The 26474-nt window shown below is 31.2% G+C and overlaps 1 protein-coding gene across 1 annotated transcript; it reads left to right on the forward strand.

The window, feature by feature from the left end:
* Positions 1-22056: 22056 nt before the first annotated feature.
* Positions 22057-25875, forward strand: LOC139495685 (uncharacterized). Its single transcript, XM_071284014.1, has 2 exons — positions 22057-22301; positions 22876-25875. Exons 1-2 carry the CDS (start codon positions 22088-22090, stop codon positions 23070-23072), a joined length of 411 nt encoding a protein of 136 aa, XP_071140115.1. The 5' UTR covers positions 22057-22087; the 3' UTR covers positions 23073-25875.
* The last annotated feature ends 599 nt before the right edge of the window (positions 25876-26474 follow it).

The following is a 26474-nucleotide window of genomic DNA, read 5'->3' on the forward strand; positions in this document are numbered from 1 at the left end:
TACTAAACTTGTGTCATACAATGTTTGTCATAACAATCTAAGCAAATTCAAAGTGCATAATAATTGTTATCAAATTAATCAATTACAGTGAGAAAAAAAAACAGTAGCACACAATTGATTGTAGGTTAACAATTGAAAAAAGTCGCCTTTCTATGGGAATCGATGTGTTTAATTTACAATAAACAAAAAACGAGAGAAAAATAGAGAAAATACCTTCATCACAGTAACAAATATTCAAATTAACTCATCTTGATTTAAGATTTAAAGTGATAAGAGTACGATTAACTGTTCGTGTAAAATTACCAAATATAAAATGGATGTCAATGTTTTCAACGACTTAAAAAGAGTATTCTTGGCTGAAAAGGTTAATATATATATTATGAAAAGATAAACTACATGATAACGTACGCTTAAGTGTCATGAAGTTACACATTTTCTGAGCACTTGTACAACACTTGACTTTGACAAATTTGCCAAAAGTGCCGGGTTTAACAATAAGTGTATAAAACAAGTAAATATAAAGCATCAACGCAAACCCCGTTTCCTTTCCTGAAACATGAGACAAACATTCATCTGCTTACTTTCAGGAGCCCCTGATGTCTGGTTGGTTTCATATTTCTTAGTCTTAAGTGTTCTGTATTGTGCTTTGTGTGCTGTTGTGTGTCCTTTTTTCCTTTGTGTCTTTATAAGTCATACAAATGACAGAATATATTTAAACGTATGACTTTCAATGTTCTTTAGTATCTTTCACTTCATCTTTACCAAAAGAATGTATGTATTTGTTTTTTTTGATAGATTTTTTATCTTGTTTTTTCATTGGATACTGTTGATGCTGCTGATGTTTCTGAGAGTATTAATTTTTTTGTTGTATTTAGTTTTACATGTATAATTCAGTTGTTTTCTTCACAATTTAAGTAGGCATTGATAATTTCAAAAGAAAATTCGCCATCGTTAAAGCGATATGTTTCACGCCTTGTTTTAAGGTCCGTATTGCTTAGTCTTTAGTTTTCTATATTGTGTCATGTGTACTTTTATTTGTCTGTGTGGTAATTTTCTTTGTTTAGCCCTGTCGTTGTCAGTTTATTTTCAATCTATGAGTTTGACTGTCCCTGTGGTATCTTTCACCCCTCCTTTAAACATATAAGTAATAATAATAATAACTATGACTCAACATGATTACCATTGTTTTAAACTTGTAACTGAACCGCATGATTTGACACTTGATAAGTGATAATGGGGGTGTTACAAAATCTAATCTGAATTCATGTTGGTTTTAAATACGTGCAACAAAGAGTAGAAAGTTGAATATGGGACATTTAAATTCGTAAGTCAACACACAGTGACTAAAAACGAAAAAAAACAAACAAACAAACAAACAACAGTATACAAAACACAATATAAAAAACTAAAGATTATGCAACACAACTCCACTTAAGGGCATACGATACAGTAACAGGGGAGGTAATGACGTTGCTAACGTAAATTGTTATTTTTTCGACGTCAATTATGTTTTTTCTACATTTATGAACATTTGATAATTTTGAGTTATTTCTGAATAAAAAGTGTATACATTTTTAGAATACCTATAAAATCCAGAAATCACAAATTAATTAACAAAAAACAATTTGTGTTTAACTTTTAAAACAAAAAAGTTATGTCTTTCTTTTCAAAGAGAAAATACGACCACAATTCTGAATTTTGAGCAAACATACAAAATTGCGACCTCATTTTACTCAAAAAGTAGCACATGAAGGTATTTTTTATTAGATATTTGAATTCATCAGGTAAAAAATAAACTATATGGATTTTTTTGTAAAAATATAAATACGGGATCAAACTGTATCGTATGCCTTTAAAACTGGGCTGATCTCTGAAAGTCTGAAAGGACAGTAGTATACTCTTGTTCAATAGTCATATTTTGATTAAACAAAACAGTGTGTTTCAAAGAGTATTTTGCTTAAGTTTATATTGTTTTGAATTGAAAATACTTAATTTTAATTCATAATAATTTGGATTTTATATTGGCGTTTAATAGATTTTCAATTTACAGTTTTATCTATGAAATAAATCTTTTTAATTTGTACCATAAAATAAAATAAAATTTTTAATTTAAATGCTTAATGAGATTTACAGGGCTAAAATATATATTTTTTATTACATATTTGATTTAATCATGTAAAAAATAGTCTATATTGAGATTATTGTCAAAGCGTCAAAAACTGTATCGTATGCCTCTAATACTGGGCTTATCTCTGAAATTCTGAAAGGACATGCAGGTCCTACTTAATCAAGGCAACATTAATTCCGGATATTGCAAGTCACAGACTTTTCAAGCCAGTCCGCATTGGCAAAGATGAAAAAGAGAAAAGATCTTTTCTTAATCTTTCATTTGCCAACAAAGGTATCGATGGCGTCAACTTAGGCAATATCCTTCATCATAAATTAGTTCAATCGAAAATACCTCCTTATTTCAAAGACCAGTCTGTACCAATCATTTCTTATACCTATACCAAACCTATTGCAAGTAAAATTTCAATTACAAACACGTTTTGCAGGATCTCGATATTGAGGACTTCAAGTGTAAACCTCCTGATTGCACTTGTACTAGTTCCCAATTCACATATAATCCTGCTGGCCACGTTATTACCGGTGACCTCAACATTGTTAATAATACTTCTCTACGAAATGTGTTATTGAAAGGTCCGAAATATCGTGAGCCTAAATCCATCAATTGGAAATACAACTTTAAAATTTTGATGGATTCAGTTGAGGATTATGCCAGGCAATGAGCTAAGCGCGAGAAGGAAGACGTAGGCACTCTTTCCCAATGGATTAAGGCAGTGAGGTCGTTGATACAAATCAGAATTAAGAAACTAAAAGGGTCTATCAATGCCCATGCTACGTCAATCTTTAAAGACTCAAATGTTGCAAAACACCTATCCTACCTCCATGACAAATATGTTGTTGTCCCCACAGATAAACCCCCAAACAACATCGTTTTTGTGTGTAAAACTCATTACATTAACTGCTTGATAAACGAATAAGGTATTGACAATTCACTTGGAAACTCAACATATACCCTCACGACACTTACCAAAGAGAAAATCCTGGACAATCACAGGTCGGTTCTGTGTTCCTTTGGAATTTCATCCAAAGATGAAGAACTGGATCTGCCTTCACTGTATTGGATACCTAAACTACATAAGTGTCCTTACAAACAACGGTATGCTGCTAGGTCTTCCAAGTGCTCCACGAAACCTCTTTCTAAATTATTAACATCTATTTATTAGCAATCAAAGACGGGCTTCAAAGTTATTGTGAAACTGCCTATTTTAGAGGGGCGTAAATCAGATGTGGATACTTAAAAATTCCAAAGATCATTAGAGTACATACAATCTAACTCTCTTTCATCTTGTAACAGTATTAAAACATTTGACTTTTCTACTCTTTACACTAGTATTCCACATTCCAAACTAAAAGACAAATTGAAAGAGTTGGTATTGCTTTGCTTCGTAAAAATGAATGGCCAACGTAGATACATGTATCTTGTTTTAGGGAGGGATAAATCCTACTTTGTAAAGGATCACTCTGATTCGAACAAAAAATTCTCTGAAACTATAATTATCAATCTGCTTGATTTCTTGATTGACAACATATTTGTTACGTTCGGCGGACGTGTTTTTCAACAGACTGTTGGCATTCCAATGGGAACTAACTGTGCCCCTCTACTTGCCGACTTGTTTCTTTATTATTATGAGGCTGACTTCATGCAGGAACTTCTTAGGAAGAAAGATAAGAAATTAGCAATATTCTTTAACTCTACTTTTCGCTATATAGATGATGTTCTTTCAGTAAAGAATACAAAATTTGGTGACTATGTGGAACGCATCTATCCAATCGAGCTAGAGATAAAGGATACTACAGATACAGTTAAGTCGGCCTCATATCTTGGCTTACATCTAGAAATTGACACTGAGGTTCGGTTGAAAACAAAACTTTACCTCAAAAGAGATGATTTCAGCTTTCCAATTGTGAACTTTCCATTTCTAAGTAGCATCGTTCCAGCAGCACCTGCATACGGGGTATATATTACTAAATTGATACGATATTCTCGTGCTTGCATTTCCTATCATGACTTTATTGATAGAGGGTTGCTGCTCACAAGGAAGCTATTAAACCAAGAGTTCCAAATGGTGAAGTTGAAATCATCCCTTCGTAAATTTTACGAACGCCATCACGAGTTGGTTGACCGTTATGGAATAACCGTTTCACAAATGATATCGGATATGTTCCTTACGTCGTAACTACAATCCCCTTCCCTTTCATGAATCTGACCTACCGAATTATACTATTATCGGATTTGTTATCGCATAAGCAACACAACGGGTGCAACATGTGGAGCAGGATCTGTTTACCCCTTCGGAGCACCTGATATCACCCCTAGTTTGTTTTTTTGGGGGTGGGGGGGTCGTGTTGTTTATTTTTTATTTTTCTATGCTGTGTCGTGTGTGCTGTTGTTTGTTTGTCTTTTTCATATTTTGATTAAACAAAACAGTGTGTTTCAAAGAGTATTTTGTCTAAGTTTATATTGTTTTGAATTGAAAACAATTAATTTTACATCATAATAATTTGGTTTTTATATTGGTGTTTAATAGATTTTCAATTTACAGTTTTATCTATGAAATAAATCTTTTTAATTTGTGACATGAAATAGAATAAAATTTCTAATTTAAATGCTTAATGAGATTGACAAGGCCATTATGTGAACGTGTGGAAAATAGAATAATCCCCAAAAGACAGTTTGACAGTTTTACAAATAGCTGATTTTTGAAAATACAAAAATCGACAGCTGTTTAGCTAGCAGACTTCTAACCTGACAAGAACCGTTTTTATTTGATTTAAAAACAAAACACATTAAAAGACATATACATTGCATGTGTTTTACATTTATCAAGTTATGTTCAAAAACACACACATAACAATTTATTCAAACTTTTCTCATCGACTATATAGAGGATTTTGAAGTAAAATGTTAAAGCTGGATGCTTTACATTTGTTTTTAACTTCTCATGAATGAATATAAGAAGGAGTGGTATGAGTACCTTAAAGACTCTCCAAAAGTAAACCTTTATCAGGCTAGAGTATGGACTTCAACACTGAGCATTGGCTTACACCGTACAACAAATTATAAAGTGTCCAATAATGAAATGTAATTTATGTAAAATTGAATAACGAGAAACATATATGAACCATACCAAAAAACGTCATTGACTGAACATGACTTAAAAAATATATCGACAAACCAAACTTCCTTGTCGCATTCCTCTGTATGTTATAAATGGACGTGAGACCCATCAATTATGTAAGATGCATTTTTTTATTATCGTAATACATTGTTTTAACGCATCTTAAAAAGAAACTGTTTAAAAATATCTGTCATAAAAATCCATTTTCAAGAATCATAATAAATTATACTAAAATTATGAATGTCAATATTCGATAATACAAAACATGATATGTGTTACAGCAAAGGCGTCAAGATATGTACATGTAGTACATTTTTTTTATTATAAAGCCAACATCTACTCACAACTCATTTATACATCGAACAGAAGTTGTTATTTTTGGGGTTATTTTATTTGATCAAAAAATGTTGTTTTTTTTTCTTTTCTTTAGAATTATCACAGTGTTTGATAAATTGAAGAAAAAAGTGAAGAGGTCATCGATGAACTAATCATAATATTGAATTTTCATTTGAACATACATGTATGTAATTATGCCGTTAAGCTTGTCAACTGCTGGTAGAAAAGGGTGTTACACCCAAGCTACCTTTGCTTTGAATTGAAAATCGAAAATTTAATTTCATAATAATGATAACTAGTATTTTGAAGTAATTTAAGTTTTTGTGTATCTAGATATTAAAACTTTATCTATAAAACATATCATTCTAATCTATAATATAAAAATAAGAGAAACAGGAATTAAATCTATTCATGATGTTAAAGATAATTGCTTTCGCCATCAAATTATTTGAAGTTTATAAATACCGGAAAATACAATTATATTGTACAATATAAATTCATATTTTTAATTATAATTGTGAAAAACAGGGACATCAATAGAACATTTAGAAAAAATGACAATCCCTGAAGACACCCATTTAAACGAAATAACATTTTGATACATTACATTATACCGAATATAACATAATTATAAAATCATAAAATATCTAATTAAACCTATCAATTATGTCTCCAGTTTTCATTATTGCAAATCCAATCGGAAAAATAAACACGCATTTTCGAAAAAATCAACGGTAATTCATTAGTGACATTATGAGACAAATACTTATTGAGTATTTGATCATCTCTTTCAATTCCACTTGTGTTGTCCTCTAGCATCATTGAAAAGACTATCAATGATAATGACACTTCATAAACCCAATGTTCTTAAACGAAAAAAAAAGGTACGGTAATAATATTATACATCGTATTATGACGAATTGACAAAACAAACCTGTCACTGCTTTTTTTCTTTTTGCAGTTTTAAAATGCGTAGTTGTAAGACAATATTTTACTTTACAAATTTCTTAACTGAAATAAAAAAAGATTAAAGTCTTTACCTTCGAACATTTATATACATATGAGAACGGAAATATCAGACTTGTTGCTGCACCAATAAAGTAAAATTTACAAAACAAATATAACGTTATTCAAAAACAGCCATTACCTATTTCAATTATAAATTTGAAAAGTTCTTCCTAATCACATATCTATTTTACAATGTAAACATTTCAAGTAAGACTCTCTAAAAAGCTTTATGACAAAAAAACGTGTTTTACATTTGTATTTTAACCATAACATCAAAATCAAAACTAGATTGCGATGATAATTGTTCAGTGATACGTTTCGAAATAAATTTATGACAAAAAATACAACTCCACATATTGGGATTTTCTCATTGAGGATGATGCTGTTACAACTGAGTGGTGTGAACACCGGTGTAAAGTTGATGTTACTAATTATCTATAATCTGGAAAATCTTAAGTTTTAAAGCCGTTATAGAACATTTAGGAGTATCTAATGAATTACATTTTACATAAATTTTTCCCTAATATACGCTAAATACAGTGAAACCAATCTGACGCGGTTCTTATTCAAAAGGTTGGTTTATGCATAACAACAAACAAAAATTTGGTATATATGCACCTTTTCATGATAAAAAGTTCACCTCCATTTTACAGTTATAAGTGCATATGATACCCATCATTTTGTTAGAAATGGGATTAACGTTTACCAAGTTAAAATAACAGATTGACACAAATTAAGTTTACGGAATCGCAACAAACGAGCACTAATTATATCGTCTAGTATAACTTTAAAAATCAAGAATTAAATCATATAGCATCTTTTGTCAATACATCTTTTATTATTTCCCTATGAATATCGATGAAGATTTGTTGTCATAGGCTTTAGTAGATTACCATATATTGGATTAGGTCTATGAAATATAAAAGAAATGAACTTTTCAATCAAGAGTCATTTGTAACAAAATGCTTGGTATCATTTGAACTTACAACTGTGAACAGGAGGTGAACTTTTTTATCATGGAAAAGAGCATACAGCGTATATAACATTTGTTAAAACTAATTACATAGTAGGAAGTGCGTCACATCATGATGAATAATATTATTTTCAAAACTACATACAACATACTATTGTTATACTAGTTATCATTTTAAATATACCAATTTACCATTACAATGAAGTCCAATTTATTTCTTCTACGTATTTTGCTGATACATAATTCAATATTTAATTTAGTTTGCCTTCTATTTACTCCATAATTTAAAGTTGTAATATTTTACAAGATAAAACCACTTTTCCTTTTGTTATTTTATGAATGAGACCAAGGAAACTGTTATGTAAATGTCCAAAGAGGTTAATTAATAAAAAAAATGGCACAACCTTGATGGAAAGAATATAACAGATGCTGAGGTAAAGAAAATAGTCCTTGACGATTTCAACATGAAGATAAAATCCGAGATCTCGGTTGACAAAAAAACTGAATCAAAAGAGATACGAAAGAAAAAATCATCGGTAGACAAAATAAAATCTTCACAATCTATGGGATGGGGCTGCATTGTTTTTCTCGTTCTTCCAATGGTTTTCCTGATCGCCATGGACTTTTTTTAACTGCTGCATTCACTTCCGGAAACGCCTTGATGACAGGAGACGAGACCAAATAAGTCCAACACATCAACCCAAGTTCAAATAAATAGTTTTAAATCTTTGCAAGAAAATGCTAATGCCACCGAAAGTTATAACGGCATCAGATGTGGCAATGATTTTCATCCTGACGAAATGAAACGTGAAACTTATCAAAGAAGAAGGGACGACAACAATCAGATAGACAAAGATGAATGGTTGCAGTACATATAACGCGTATTACTGCTTTAACTTTCCTTAGTATGTTTTGTACTGTGATTATCAGAATGTCTTCTTAATGGACAAATTCGTTATTTCACAAAATGTTTTTAATGTAAAAAATCGTCTTTATACAATAAATGCATAGCTTAAAAAAGAAAACATTGTTAATAAAATTATTATTTTTTCCTAAATAGAAAAAAAGTTCTTTGTATACATTAAATACAGAATAACCTACATGGATTTATTTCCCTAATCCCGTCAATTAGCCAGCAATCAATAGTTTAAAATGAACAATTTCTACCACACGTTTAGTTCTAAATGGACTCATGTTTAGTTAAGGTAGCTATTACTTATCATTACACACTGTAAATCATACAATCAAGAAGTACGTGCGTGTAATAAAAGAAGGGCGAAAGTAACCAGAGGGACAGTCAAGATCATAGATCGAAAATAAACTAAACTATACACATATTTTTTCATTGTGAATCATTGTTAAATACGTCTGATTCGTTCGGGTATATCACATATGATTTTGCTTAATTAGTTTAAACAATATTTTATTAAAATCAATTGAATTGTATTGGGCAACAGGCATAGCCTATGTAAGCCTTCTCCACAAAAACTATATATGATTTTGTATTTTAATACTCTAAACAAACACAATCATGTTGTCATTCACCTTGAAGCTTTTCAAAATACTTCTATGAATGAATAGTAGATAAAGAATAGAACTAAAAGAGCTGTAAGGACTATGCCCCTGTTTTGAGATATACATTGTATGCTATCAAAAATTGGGCGTGAAATTTATGTGTTTCAAGAATTTTCATACATATAACATTGGTACCTTTTTTCTTTCTAAAAAGTTTTAAAATATTAAGACATTTATAAGTCTATGAGCATTTTAAAATGGATAAATTTGTATTAAGACATTAATAAGTCTATGAGCATTTTCAAATGTATAAAGTTGTATTAAAACTATAAAAAGAATAATATGAGGTAAGCGAGAAAAGGTTTTCATATAAAACTAGAGAAGTCCGAATATCTTTCAAGAAGTCAACATCCTTAAAACGTTCACTCATACATTTTTTTTCTAAATTATAACTGTCGTTACAAAAACAGACGTATAGTAATAGATCGGACTTACTAGTCAAACGTATCTGCCTATATCCGACATTATTGGACTAATACAACAAACCGTTATGGAAAACTAGCATGCGATATCCAATACTGCTAGTACACTTATACATTGTAGCTTCAAATTTTCGTTGACATCATTAAAAAAAATATTAGATTTGTAATTTTCTTTAAACAATTTAAATGTTGACGCATGGATATTGTAAATACTATCTCTCGCAGAATATCATTTGTGCTCTCAAGTTCGTATAAAATAAAAATGTATTCCACACAATGTTCACCAATATGAATGCAGTTAGCGCTAATTTTGAATATCACAGCGAAAGAAGAAATAAAAAGACAAATTATGTATTACCATAAAATCAGTGGTTAAAAACTAAAAGGATTTGATGATGATGATGATGATGATGATGATGATGATGATGATGATGATGATGATGATGATGATGATGATGATGATGATGATGATGATGATGATGATGATGATGATGATGATGATGATGATGATGATGATGATGATGATGATGATGATGATGATGATGATGATGATGATGATGATGATGATGATGATGATGATGATGATGATGATGATGATGATGATGATGATGATGATGATGATGATGATGATGATGATGATGATGATGATGATGATGATGATGATGATGATGACGAAGACGACGACGACGACGACGACAACGACGACGACGACGACGACAAGACGACGACGACGACGACGACGACGACGACGACGATGACGATGACGATGACGATGATGATGATGATGATGATGAAGTTCAAAAATTGAAAATTATGTCACACTATATAGCATTTGTAAAACTCAGGCGATGCAAACGGGGAAATCAATATGAGTGTTAAACAAGAATAAAACCTTAAAGGTTATAACTTAATAGTATTTTTTTCGGAGTCAACAACAGTTAATACAACAGTATAAGTCTTTAAAAGTAAGTATCTAGAATGATTACTTGTGACGTCATGAAAGGCTTCAGACATTTCCTAAACAAGGGGAGAATTTGATATTTAATACTGTTAGCTAATACATAAACTAATGTTATTTAGTTTTTTTTTAAAACTATTTACTCAATCAGTAAACAATTGAAATATACCACAAGATAAAAACCCTTTCATATTTGTTATTTTCGCAATCAGACCAAGGAAATTGTTATGTAAATGTCCAAAGAGGCTAATTAATACAAAATGGCACTTCCTTGGTGGAATGAATATAACGAATGCTGAAGTAAAGATGATTGTTCTCGGTGATTTTATCTCAAATATAAAATATCAGTTCTCGGTAAACAAAAAAAACTGTATCAAAGGTACGAAAGAAAAACTCCTCTGTAAGCAAAAGAAAATCTTCACAAATTATAGGATAGAATTACGGCAATTTCTGCTGTCCAAGATCACGAAAATAGTGCAAAGCCTCTGCAAAAAGATAGCGATATCACCGACCAATGTTATGATAGCAGATGCGCCAATATTCCTTGTCCTGTCGACATGAGAAAAAGTAATTTATCAAAGAAGAAGTGCAGAAAAATACTACAGAATGGAATGGATGCAGTACATCTAATTTTTCATCATTTCATATTTGAAAATGCACTTATAATAATGATATTATGAGATTTACGAACTCTATTGATAATGTAGAAGTGAAGTGCTTTATGAGAATAGATAAATACTATCATGATTTGCATGCAAAACTAGAATTTCTGGGGGGATGCATTTTTTTTAAATGAACCAAAACTATAACAACAACGTGAATAGGTCAACATACAATACAGTTTTTATAATTGCAAACTTTACCTAGCAAAAGTTAAGGTCTTAATTGCTTACTTTTGCCAACATGTTTTTAACGTTATAATAAGACACCCATTGAATAAAACAGTCTAAAAAACAATTTGCATGCTTATATAAATATAATACAACCGCTGACGCAACGTTTTAACATTCACAATTGATGAAGAACAGGCACGATTTTGCCTCCCTTTTCATATTTTTTATGATACAGTTATTGCTTCGCACTAAATATAAAAGTTCGAAGGCCAAACATCAATATGTGAGACATACATGGGTTTATTTGGAACCTTCTGATTTTTAAATAAAAAGTAAAATCACAAAAATTCTGAACTCAGAGGGAAATCTAATCGGAAAGTCCATAATCACATGGCAAAATCAAATGACAAAACACATCAATAACGAATGGACAAGAACTGTCATATTCCTGACTTTTACAGGCATTTACAAATGTAGAACATGGTGGATTATACCTTATTCCATAGCGCTAAAGCTATCACTTGTTTGACAGTCTCATTACATTCTATTATATTTACAACGATGCGTGAAATAAAAACAAAAATATACAAAGTAAAATTTTCAAAAAAGGGGTAAGCAATTCGATCTAACACGGAGAGTTACATGGAATTTTATACTCATATTTATTCAAATTGACAAAGTAACTGTTGGTCTCATCTGTGTATGAAAAAAGTATTAAGTTTCTTTCCAAACTGATCTTTTAACACTTATCTCCTGATACTTGTAATAATTAGTATGTTATAGTGTCTATATAATTGTATAGATACTGTCTTTAGTCAAGATGTTTGTTATACAGACTAACATGGAGTGTTCACACGCAAGTAACTTATACTATCTTTATAGAAATGTATAAATACCGTCTTTAGTCATGATTTTTCTTATTTTTGTCCATCTGTTGAGTTAAGCCTTTTTCAACTGATTTCTATAGTTCGTTCTTATGTTTTACTGTTATACCACTGTCCCAGGTTAGGGGGAGGGTTGGGATCCCGCTAACATGTTTAACCCCGCCACATTATTTATGTATGTGCCTGTAATTCAGTGGTTGTCGTTTGTTTAAGTGTTACATATTTATTTGTCCATTCGTTTGATGTGTTTTATAATTTGATGTTGTCATTTGATTAGACACTTTCATTTTTAAATTTCATCGGAGTTCTGTATTTTTGTGATTTTACTTTTACCAACCATCCCCCTTTTTTCGTAAAAATAACGCCTAGCCTGATTTGTCCGCAATTACGTATACGTTAGGTTAATAATGACGAGTTAAACAACACTCTTGTAAACTGAGTAAAGTGACCTTTCTTAAACTACGATTCACTGACTCGTGATTGTGTTCAAGAAAACAAGATCAGCTTACTTAAATCAAGCACTTAAATGATATCAATATCTACAACCTGCTGATGGAGAAAGTACTATATATGGATTGCTATTTGTTGTAACTCGTGTTTATGTATTATTTATGTTATATTCAAAATAAATTTAATCATCTTCATCTTTCATAAAATCTAAATTGATAGAAAACACGAAATTCAATTCAAAATTATTTGTTTATCTTTTCCATCTAGCTATGTTACAGGTATCCATGATGTTTGAAATACTAACGAGAAATTTATGACAAAATATAAATAATCAAAATGACTTACGGAAAAGTCATTAACATAAATGCCTACAATACAGAAACAACAAAGGCGAGACTGCGACTGCGCAACAGCATTTTTTTTAAATGCATTTAATCATTTCTGGTATTCTTTTGAAAATGACAGACAATGTTAGTTGTGTTTTCTGAGATGTATCTTGCAATCATATCTGTGGTGTCTATTTTCGGTGTGTTGTACTTAAAGAATGCAGGTAATTAGTACATTATTATTGTGAAAATTACAAAAACATGCATTTTATATTTGTGTGCGTTTCTTTTTTTTTTCTGGGGATAATTGCTGAAATACAAATGAATGCAGTCATGTCCTGTATAGCAAGTTAACTTGATAACCAGTCATTTGGACTGATCATAGTTAACATGTGACTGAATTTAGGACTTTATAATATCGCTCAAACATTTTGAAAAAATATTCTCTGATATTGACATTCTCATATATATGATTTTTTTCTGATTTTATCATTTTTGGTACTGTTTCCATGGTGATTTTGCCGAAATTCCTTTTATCTTTCTGTATTTCTTAAAACATTGTTTTTCATATAACCAAAGTCGAACGCGTACCTATTTTATTAAATAAATAATCAGTTTTAATAAAACTGAGAATGGAAATTAGTATTGTCATTGAAAACAATATAAGTTTAAGCAATCCTATTTATGTTCAGTACCAATGACCTCCTACCCCTACAAACGTCATGAGAAGAACCATTATCATTCATTTCCCTACAATAATGTGTGTGCGTATCCCAATCGCCCTGTTATATACGGGCAAAGGTCAATGGCGCTTCAGTCACCTGGATAAACATCTGAAAATATGGGCTTATCATAAGGAAATGTACAATTTCTAGAGTGTGATAGTCTGGAAAAAGTAAAATCACAAAAATACTGAACACAGAGGAAAATCAATTCGGCAAGTTTATAGTCACATGGCAAAATCAAATAACAAAACGCATCAAAAACGAATGGACAAGAACTGTCATATTCCTGACTTGGTACAGGCATTTTCAAATGTAAAAAAATGGTGGATTGAACCTGGTTTTATAGCTATCTAAACCTCTCACGTAGTGAGAAAACGAACGTAGTGATATATACGGAAGAACTCCGGAATACCATAACTCTCGATGTATCCATGGAAGATATGTTCCTTCATCGAATGTGTATCCCGTCCGAAGGGTCTTTTCCGAAGCTAGTAAAGATATTCAGATATTGGATTTATCAATAGTTTGAGATTCAATCGGAGTGAAATGTATGGAACAACGAGATGTCACGAATGATCCCCCTTAGCACTCTATGGGGACAAGCGGAGATTTTAGAGAACTCTATCATAGCGTTTCTTGACAAGTGTGAAAAAGATAACAGGCCACAACCATCAGATTATTCCTCTTTTTTCAAATGTTTATCATAATGCTACGAAAACATATTGCTTCATAAGATAACAAATGATGATGCAGTAAACTGGTAATATATATATATAAACAGTGTTCCCTTATGTTTTATGATAATTTTGGTCATATTCTTCGAAAATTCGTTTTGGCACCAGAAAGAAAAAATGGACTTCATTGTTGGAAAGTACCAAAAGTATAGAAAAGATGAAATGACAAGAAAGGAATATATCAGTTGTGGCATATAAATACTTGGCAAGAACAGATAATATTTTTTAACGTTTTTATGAATTTTATTGGGGTGCTTTAATATAATTCATAACATATGAACAACTGGCTAATATAACGAAAGATGATTATTTGAGACATTTGATTATAATACACCCGTAAGTCCTTAATAATAAAGATAAACAATGGCGGTTTTATTCCAACCAAAATGTTGATTATGTAAAAGTAAAAGTTCAATGATAAGTTAATATTGATATTAAAAGACCTCCGAACAAAAAGGGGTGTTCAGATCCCCGAGCCCAAAGATTGAACTTTTACTGACTACAAACCGTCAAAAATATAAGAAAAGTACATAAAAAGCACTTGCAGAAACCTAATTCCCCTGAACTGGACGAGTCTAAATATGATAAACTTAAATGATAGTTAAACAGTACTCAGACTGATATGTACAATTAACAGTTACCAAAATAATTAGTTTTGTCTCGAACTCGTAATTTAAGCCCTCCTTCCCTCTTTTTTCTCCAAGATAGACGAATGTTATAAACAAAAAGTCATGAATTTAGAATCAATAACGGCCACTACAAGTAAATGAGATATGGACTTTTTTTTATAAATTAATTCCTATTGCAGCCAACATCTCCTGGTTCCGAAAAGGATATTTATTTCCACAAAATACCGCCTGATTATTGATCGAAGATATTTAAGCAACTAAAAGCACTTTGAATCAAACAAATTCTTGAAATTGTAAACTAAGCTATTTTGCTGGGTGTTTTTTCCCAATCCTCTTTCGGACCCCCTGATTTTAAGAGGGCGTATCTAATTAGTCATGCCCGATTAACTTTAATTGAATTGAACCTCAACTTTAAGACCAAGGTACAATAAGTAGACAATAGACATCCTTTGTGAAATAAGATCGTCCAAGGTATCTTAGAAAATAAATTTGCGTTGAATAACAGTGAAAAATGCCCGAGCAGGTTTGTAAGTCTTATAAAAGCATTGGATTTATACGATTAAGCGGCTGAATTAATACAATATCTACTTTATATACTAATTACAGGTGAATAAATAACAACTTTAACCAACCGCGTACTTCGATACAAACTTGTATATAGGAGGACTCAAAAATATTTAAATCTTAACAACTATTGATTACTACCGAGAGAAAAAGAAAAGCTTTTAATCATTTATCTTAGGTAAAACACCGAGAACCCTTACTGATTAACCAATAAAAATCCACTACACTTGTTTAGTTTACCCAGGATACGAACATGTAAGCAAAAAAATAATCATGAAAATAAATAGTAAATAGAAATAAGCCATCCTTCACATCATTTTAAATACATAAAAACCGTTTCCGCAACATTCAATCAGATTTACATACAGCTTCGTGTCTGTTTGGCCTGTTAGACATTTTATTGTTCGGGCGTCGCTTGTGGATCTTTTGTGGACAGGGCGCGCGTCTGGCGCAAATATCAAAAATTTCAAACCTGATATATATGATTAGTTTAAATACATCATATAAATTGGTATTTTCACAAATAGCCAACATAGATAATAAGAGCCATAAAAGATATTATTTAAAAGTTATATTTGAATTCCTTCTGTTTACTAGCGAAAACCAATGATTTGCATATGCTGCCCTAGTAAACTTATGTAGGAACACGGAACACTAGGAGCCCGGATGACCGGACAACCCAGATTACCGGAGCACGGAATACACGGTGCCCGGTTGACCTCTGCTCCTGGCTTCTAGTACCCGATTGACCTAGTATTCCATATTTGTATCCGGACTTTAAGGAATGATATGAAAAGACAGAACGAATTTGAGATGGGGGGGATAGAGAATTTATAGTAAGGAGAGAACAGTTACGTTTATAGTAGAGAGGAGAACCGTATAGTTAAGCCTGAAGTTAGATGTACATTTTGTTATCTTTTAAACGTTGTTATAGTCATGTGATTTTGATAATACAGTATTGAACTTTTATTCGAATTTGTGTGTACGTTAACTTACAAGACTGCATTCAAACTATCCTAGGAAAAGTTTCTGTATTTATGTGACCAGGATTCTCTGAATCACGCTACCAGTAGATTGTTGGGTCAACACCGTTAAAGAGTATATATTTTTGGCATGTGTCGTCCATGTACGAGTGAAAGGCACGATCTAAAACTTATACACCCAACAACACTTCACATACACATGATTATACGCTTCAACGAACGTTTAAGTGATACCTTGTTTGTTTACTAGTGGAATAGAAGCACCAAGAAGAACATTAAGGACATCAACTCAGGCTCCAACACTCTATCATGTAAAACAGATTTGCTTTAAATTCAATTATTTTTCCAAGCAGATTATAGGTTAGATAGTAGCCTGCAACTAGTAATATATATGATATTCGCACGGAAACTACACACGAAGACCGGATTCGCTGGAGAATCGGGAAATGTTCCCCAACAGAGCAGTTATTATAGAGTTATCCAGGAGAGGAGGACTTCACAAGTTACTGGAGAAAATTTTGGCTGATATGGATTAGCAGACTTACTCTCAACAGTGGCTTCGTTGCAGTCGCATGGATCTATTTTCCAAACAATGGAGTAGTACAGCAGTCTAAAGAATGATTGGCTCAATTACTGATACTATGCTTGATAATTTCAACGATAGTTTTAAAATTTGTATGGAATTCCGTCTTTTTTTGTTATAAGTCCGAAAACGTCGTATATGCATGATCAAGGAACATGCGAACCCTAATCATATGTATAATGGAGCAAGTCGTACTCCGATGAAGAGCTATCGTTCTTTAGTCAAAAGCAAATTTACATATCTAACATTGTTTGGCTGATGTTTAGACGAATTATATATACAGAATGTATTGACTGGTGTACGAGAGAGAGAGAGAGAGAGAGAGAGAGAGAGAGAGAGAGAGAGAGAATTAAAAGCAATTTGAATTTAACATGTTTATATATGAATCAATACACAACAGGAAAAGAGCATCTTACATTTAAATTTATAAGTATGATATTAACATTTTCTTTTGTTTTAGATGCTGCAGTGGTTAAATCATGTTATAAATATGATCAGTCATGGACCTTACATATGTCTTCTGACCAGAATGATAACAGTTGGTGTGAAAACAAATGTAAAGAAGCTGATGCAAGCTATCAATATATTGGAACAGATGTAAGAATATTTTGCGTTGAATAGCTGTTGCACATTAATCGTTCATGCACATGACACATGACTCATTAATCAAATATATTCTACCCTAAAATATAATAACTTTACGAAAGAAAACTTTTCTGAGCAAACAAAACACACCAGCATAACCATAAGAACTGATCCGCTGATTTAATAACCTCAGATATATTGAAGTTGCAATGAATATCTACATACAGTTTTATACTATTTAAACTATGTGTTTGAAATCATGCTTGTACAAATTGCTCGAGATTTTGAAAGTTATATATACCGCAACTATTTTATTTAATGCCGACATACAACATTATATTATTTGGTTTATAATAGTGTTCTGATTTTTGTCTTTCAATTTTTTTTTAACATATTTGATGACAATTAATCTGGAATCACACATTTTACATATGTTATATACTTACTAACCTTAAAACATCGTTGCATATGCCAGGGGAAAAGATTCAGCTATTGAAGCCCTGAAGCTTAATTTTTTTTATAAGATTATATATTCAAGTTTCAAAATATTGGTCAAGTTTAAATGAGTAATTGTTGATTCGGGATTGAAAACAAAGTATGGCTTGATAAATACAAAGCTCTAACTTGCATAGCATAATAAAGTTATCGATAACATTTTTCGTCATGGAAATTGCAAATTGACGTTCCAATTTTATCATTAAATGTGTAGATTGTTCATTGCAAAAACCCTCTGGTTATTGTCAGGCCTTTCTTAATTCTTTTGGAAATATCTTACAAATTTATCTTGTCTGTGAAAGCTTTACGTTTTCTCTGGAAGACCTATGTTAAGATTGTTTTCACAGGCATACTAAATTTCTATTGAAATAGATTTTTATCTTGTTTTCTTGTGACATCTGAAATTTTGTTTATGTTTCAAGACATAATAAAAGGATAAAATTTCGATAGAGCAAAAGTAATTGGAATATCATATCAACTTGAATTTGTCTTTTGTTTTCGTCAGCTAATTCGAAAAACTAATAAATAGTTATTTCAATACAAGTTTTGAGCTAAAAATATAGAACTAAGTCATTGAAACCCCTGGAAATTAAATCATGTTTAGAAGTGAAAATGTATATATCCTTTATATTTCAGTCGATAGTATTGGCAAAAGCGTGTGAAAACGTCGAGAAAATGGCTTGGAACATGGATATACTTTATTTTTATTTTGTTTCATCATGCATATAGTATATACATCTTTGTATTTTAATTTGTTTTTTTATTTTTCAGTTCGGTCGTTGCTATTGTCGTGAAACGAAACCGTTGGTGTCTCACAAAGAGGATGATGATCAATGTACTGAACAATGTCCAGGTAACAACGACGACATATGTGGAGGACAATTTAATTACTTTATTACTGTCTCGGAAATAGGTGAATATAACAGAAAGTGTACATTTAAACAAGTGTGCTTATACATTATTATAGATTATAGAGTCGTTGTCTTAAATTCATTACAAAATATCCTATTACCCCTCGTTTTTTTAAAATCAAGGCACAAGTTTTAACTGAATTACAGGGAGAAATTCCACACAAATATCAATTTTGTAAAACTTCGGGATATTTTCGGTCAGTTCTTTTTCACCACACCTGTTGACTAAACAAAAAAATAACCCATTAATCGATCTTACCTTTAACACATGAATGCAGAACACACTACAATATTAGTTGGAATTTACTTTTCACGACAGTTGAGCTCTATAAAAGACAAAGACAGATAGTCGAGGTTTTGTTTAATTTCATCCCTGATTGTATTCTAGTAATTGTCAATTCATATAAATATGCCCAATAAAACTTTAACATATATAATCAAATGCAGCAATGTTTAATTTATAAACTGTGAATCAATATCTTATTGCGAAAATCATATCAATTTTGAAATATATCTTAAAGCTAACTAGAAACAAAAGGTGAATCACTTTAGTTCAAGTGAATAAACTCATCATAGATACCAGGACTAAATTTTGTATATACGCCAGACGCGTGTTTCGTCTACAAAAGACTCATCAATCAGTGACGCTCGAATCCAAAAAGTTAAAAAGGCCAAATAAACTACTAAGTTGAAGAGCATTGGGGAACAAAATACCTAAACGTTTTGCCAAATACAGCTATGGCCATTATTGCCTGAGGTACAGAAGAATTATACTAGTCAACATAGCATTGTCATAAAACGTTTATACATCGAACTACTTGAGAACATCCACCATTTTTAGTAGTATTGGCATTCAATAGCATAACTATAAGCAGTGTGTTCAATATTTGTAATAGTTTTTCTATGCTATCGCACAATACTACTGTGACGGAATATTCTAAATTGTTACCATAATTTATTAAGAGTTATTTAATAAAGAATACCCCAATCTCATTTTAAGGATAATATTATAAAGATGCTGGTACAATTAATAGGTAATTTCTGGAATCAAGTCTTTCACCGGAAAAGATCATTAATCTCGCACGCCTTTATGATGTCATTTACCAGATAGAAGGCGAACCTGTATCCCTACTTTATAAAAAATTTCCAGAACTTGCATAATCGTCATTCGGTAGGGTAGTATAGAAATAATTCATGTTCCGTAGGTACACAATCTTGATTGCCGTATGACTGAGAAAGTGTGATATCATTTAGATTTCAATTTCCCAAATATTGTGTGCAGTATAAAATAAAACGTGTTCACCCGTTTGCTCAACATGTGTTGGAATTTTTGTAACGAGGTGATGGAAGTCACATGACAGATTCGTCTGAAAACCTTATTTAGAATTTGTTTTCCAAAAAATGACTTTTCACAGCTATTGTTTTGATCCAACTAGAATACGTTAGACAATTATTACGAAATTTCTCCACCAGATAAACTCATATTCAAAAACTATATAGAATGGTGTAGATGGTCAATCCAATATATGATATTTGTACATAAATAGGGTAGAGCTTCGTTGTGCACGTTATGCCATGCTATGTTTTTTTGATTTTTATTTTATTTCATTTTGTTTGAGATGTGCATTTTATTAAACGGTTAACATTTGAAATGCATTTATTAACTTTTAAAGAATATATATATAAGTTATCTGATAATAATGTTCAGTTTGAATTATTGTGAGTAATATAAGAATGAATCAATATAATAGCGATTAATCGGGAGAGAAAATTTCAGTTGAGTGAATCTTATTTTATATACATTCACGTAGTAAACACTTCATCATGTGCAATGAATGCTTAAGCTATGATAAAGGTATGAAGGAAAATAAGAACTGTATCTCTAAAAGCCAATAGTAAATGATGTCGACAAAAACATATGTAATATGTTGAATGTTAGCCTTTATTTTAGGGGAAACACTGTTCTGTGTTTGTATGAATCGACAAAGAATCATAAAATTATATAACATATACATGTATAAACTTTTACCGTTTTATTAAAAACTCTAAGCGTGTTCAGTTCAAACTTTAGTTTACCCGGGATACGAACATGTAAGCAAAATAATAATCATGAAAATAAATTGTAAATAGAAATAAGCCATTCTTCACATAATTTTAAATATACAAAAACCGTTTCCGCAACATTCTATCATATTTACATACAGCTTCGTACTCTGTTTGGCATGTTAGACATTTTATTGTTATAGAAAAAAAAATTACATTAGCCGTATTTGGCACAATTATGTTTTGAATTCTAGATCCTCAATGCTTTTCAACTTTGTCCTTAAAAATATTTTGATCAGAGCGTCACTGATGTGTCTTATGTACACGAAATAATAATTGATGAGAACAGTTTTAATAATAATAAAAAAATAGTCTTGGAATGCAATTTGATTTGTATAAATTTGTCCACCAGTGTGTATACTCTTTTTAAGGAGGACGTATTTGACTGAACATTTTTGTTATTATACAAATGCAAAAAAATACTGTGTATCTTATCTCATTAATTTATTACGTAAACGTATTTGTGCAACAGACGAACTATGCATGTATGCTATTATTGTTACTCAAATAATACAGATAATAATAATAATACGGAAGAAAAAATAGTTATGAATCATATCAAAATTATAAAGAAAAACATATATTTACTGAAAAAAAGTGGATACTTGTATCAACGAACCAAAAGTTTCAACTCAATTTGTAGATACTTGACATATAAGTAATCATCTAATATAATAAATTCCTATTAAATTATCAACTTGCTCTAAGACTATAGGCATATGTTTTTAGCTGAACAACTGAAAATTATTGATGTCGACGTTATCATGCCAGCATGTACATGTACGAAATGGAACACCTTAGATGAAGGAAATATATTTCACTGTAACTATCAGGCCACAGCAAGCGAGAACATTACTATAGCGTGCCAACCTAACACCAGATGGAGATTTGTCAGGATTAAACGTAAGGATGTGGAATCCCTTACAATTCGTGAAGTAGATATGAACGGCGACCCAGTCAACAACACCAATGAATCAGGTAATCAGAAAAGTCAATATTTTGATACATTGGTGTTTATTTAATCCTGCATTTTCATAGAGTAATAGTCAAGAAAAAAAACCCAGAGGATCGAAGTTCTAATATTAATTCTGGTAAATATGACATGCACTTGAGGGGAGCGTGATATCATGTATGCAGTATTCTTTGTTTTGCAGCTAAAAAAAATTCACCAAAAAGTCTAAGGACAATTTAAAAATATTGAAACCCCGTATTTTATTGTTCTGAACTTGCATGAATTATTCACAATAGACGATTAAGCCCAGTTTTCCATTTATAACACTAAGATATTAACAATGACACATTTTTATGTCTTAAGTAAAATAAACTCGTCAGAATCCCTCTCTTTGATCTCTTTTCCGTCGAAATATGTAATTCGACCAAACTGAAAGGTTAATAATAACAAATAACCCTACATGATACAACAGTCGTAATGGAAAGTCTCTGTGTATATGTAACCGGTAGATATGCCATCCACGGCATGTGCCTACTATTCAGGTTATTGTTTCCATATTGTCTGAAAGTACTTCTAATTATTAAAATATTTCTATTTAAGGTCTATCAAGCACTGCCCATGCATGTGGCCATTCCGGGTATGGATATGCCGGTCCGATCATAGGGACATATGCAGCGAGCAGTAACATTGATTGTACAATAATATGCTTCACTATTACCGCCTGTGCTGCTGCAGAATTTGACAAGAAAGCAAATGTTTGTACACTGAAAGGTGAATGTACGCATGAAAGCCAGTAATATTTGTCAGACGATAACGACAAACGTGTATTGTTCATTGAGAAGGAACATTGAATGGTCACAAACTCTTTTTTTCAATTTAAAGCACTTTACACTTATGAGCAGTTTTATACTGTATTTTATATATAAATTATGAATTAGAATACCAGTAGATATAGTATGCGGCTGATGTCGAGGTTTTGTTTAGTGAATTGGTTATTATTTTTTTTTTTGGTAATGTAGACCAGTTCTTTTTTAATAATATAACACTAAATAATCGTGTTTGTAAAGACAAAATATTATTCTAAATTTGCCTCCATGAATTTTTACATGTTTCAGTGGGTCACAGATATTCATGTCTATGTTTGATTGAGACGTGGTCAGTTGTAACGTCTTATACCGACATCTTTATTGAATCCGGAACGTCATTATAAAGTTCAACGTAGTTACTTAAACAAATTAATTATGTCCGCAATTTAATCGTAAAGGACAGTCAAGAAGACGTTTCCATACAAAAAGTAAAATCACAAAATACTGAACTCCAAAGAAAATTCAAAACGGAAAGTCCGAAATCAAATAGCAAAATGAAAAGATCAAACACATCAAACGAATGAGAAACAACTAACTGTCCAACAACCGCCATATTCCTAACTTGGTACATGCATTCTATTATGTAGAAAATTGCGGATTAAACCTGGTTTTATAGCTAGCTAAACCTCTATCTTGTACTTTTATACTTTTACGTACTTTGTAAGTACCTACGTGTTACTATATCAGGAAGAAAAGTCAAACACTAATTCTCTAATATTGTTATATGCGTAGGGTCTATTTTGTTTGAAATATGTTCTTCTTTCTTTTGTGTTCTTTCTGACTACGTCTGAATTAATGGTTCTAGACTTGCACAGTATGAAAAGTCTTTACTTTGGCGCAAATATGTGTGATAAAGCTAAATTAATATATGTTGTGTTGATATCATTTTTAAGATTAAAGATATTGCAAAAAAAACAATAAATGTAAACTCCTAACCATCCTACTGCCAGTCGATGTATTTACGTTCTGCATTGCAAAAGTCATGTCTTGTTTGACTGTCCATGACGTTAAAATACTATATCCCTTGGATTTGATTTAGTTGATTGAAGTCACTGATATAGATATATTAAGATGTGGTATGAGTGCCAATGAGACAACTCTGATGCATGGTTTTTATTATTAAGTGTTTTTTTGCTTTATACAAGCTGTCAGTAACTGTGGTTACTCTCAACTCATAGTGTTGTGTTAACTTGACCAGTTGCTAATATTTGTAATACTTTTTTGATATTTAATGTTTAGTTATTTATGGTTATATCTGGTCTATATAAAGTTTTTGGAATTACTATAAGTTTTAACTTATTCATACTATGAACATCATTTTGTTTTATTTTGTACAAATATTCCCTCCTCCATTTAAACTGTATACCTAACAATAATTAATTTCATCTACATGTGTATTATACTTTGGTAATTGGCGCTTTTTTTCCAAAGTAACTGTTGTTTTTTCTGAAAAAAAATATTAATATTTCATAGCGGAATAATACTGTCCCTTTTTGTATTGATTTTTTATTTACATTGTATCATAGATCAAATTTATATATATATGTGTATGTTCAATGTTTGTTAATATGTCTTTTGAATGAGTTAAGCTATTTCAATAAATATTTCATATAGAGAAGGGTGAAGGTTTGGTACCATTTGAACGTTTAAACCCGCTGTAATTGTTTGCATCTGTCCAATGTCAGGCTTCTGATGTTCAGAAGTCGGTATGTGATGATGTCGTCCATAAATATTTCTAGTTACAAGAAAAACAGGAACCTCATTTATTATTCTATTTGAATAATCGAAGTTATAGCAATGTCTTTCAAATGACACATGTTAATACACATCTAACGAATTGAAAACATCGGTTATGTTCCTGCAATGGTACAGACATTTCGTAATAAATAGGTGTTAACGTCTATATTCTGTGACAAGGGATGTTATATTAATTAATCAAAAGATTTTGTTAGAGAAGGATAAATATTTTAAAACTTTGTTTCAACAAACTATGTTCAGCAAATACCCATGGAATCAACATCTGATAAAATATTTTACAATACTTTATGATATTTGGGTGATACATTGGTTCTCAACAATGACGACTTCAGTATGTATACTAAGGACATTTATGTTGTTGAACTAACTTTTAAAGATGCAAATACTATCAAATTGAATGAACACGGCCCTATCCTCGATCTTGTTATCTATATCGTTTATGGAAAGCTCAATACCACAATTCATGATGAAAAAGATGATTATTCGATATAAGGACATCATATTTCAATATTTTCAAGATATCGGCATTCACCTTGGCAGCTAACACAACCTTTAAATAAACTTATTAAGAAATGATATAGTTATGATACTGTTGTCAGGTCATTGAAGATTGACTATTTTGGTTCAAATAATTATTCCCTTATAGCATGTATAGGGTCTTTTCATCGGAAATAAACACATTCATTTTAAAACTAGTAGTTGTCATATTATGAGTTATGATCTTCCCATATATTTTATGATGGTACAATACTAAAACCGTAATGGGGGGATTGTGCTTGATATTCATATAATGAAGACATAATCTTAATCTTCAATCAGGTAAATTAAGGTCTGAAATGCAATGTCAGTGTTTGCTAGAAACTGCTAGTAGTTCTTTGTTAATTTATGTATCATTGTCATTTTGTTTTGTTTATATTGTTTTGTTTATGTATCTTATACCTCAATGTTTTAAGGAATAAATACTGCTTTCAGCTTATTGCAATAATTGTTATACATTTCCTTGCCACTAACAGAAAGTGTATAGTTTTTAAAATGTGGTTATCATTACCCATGCGAAAAAATTCATCAAAGACCAAATATCGAACAACACCACAACTGTCAACTGGACACAACAGCAAGCGAAGTAAACAGAAAAAAAGGTTTCCTACCAAAGTAAAATGATTTGCATTCCCGATGAAGGGAAACCAATAAAAGCTTATCGTAATTGATAGACCATTTACAAACCATTCAAAGTGTATTGCATTAATCACAGGAATATAAAATTATGACATCATCGTTTAATCTTTTACTTTATAACTATAGTAATGGCTCCAATCCATTTTCAAAACCTTTGGTAACATTTCTGACGACAAATGTACTCGTTGGAACCATTATACTTTTGCGATACTCATTTGTTTCAAAATTTGTATAAATTCAGTGGACTATCCTAACGTCCCAAAACAGACGCTAATTATTACAAGATAATTGTTAAACGTGTGGTTTTCAATAATTGTGTATGCATTAAACACTGCAAGTACAATTTTGATAGCAATGTTTTCAATACCAATTTGTTTAACTCTTTTTCATAATTAAACT

The sequence above is a fragment of the Mytilus edulis genome, chromosome 11, assembly GCF_963676685.1.
Source record: "Mytilus edulis chromosome 11, xbMytEdul2.2, whole genome shotgun sequence".
Classification (NCBI taxonomy): Eukaryota; Metazoa; Mollusca; class Bivalvia; order Mytilida; family Mytilidae; genus Mytilus; species Mytilus edulis.

Coding starts and splice junctions, on each gene's coding strand:
- LOC139495685 (XM_071284014.1), top strand. CDS start 22,088: ATGCCAGCATGTACATGTACGAAATGGAACACCTTAGATGAAGGAAAT. Junction 22,302..22,875: donor CAACAACACCAATGAATCAG/GTAATCAGAAAA, acceptor TTTCTATTTAAG/GTCTATCAAGCACTGCCCAT.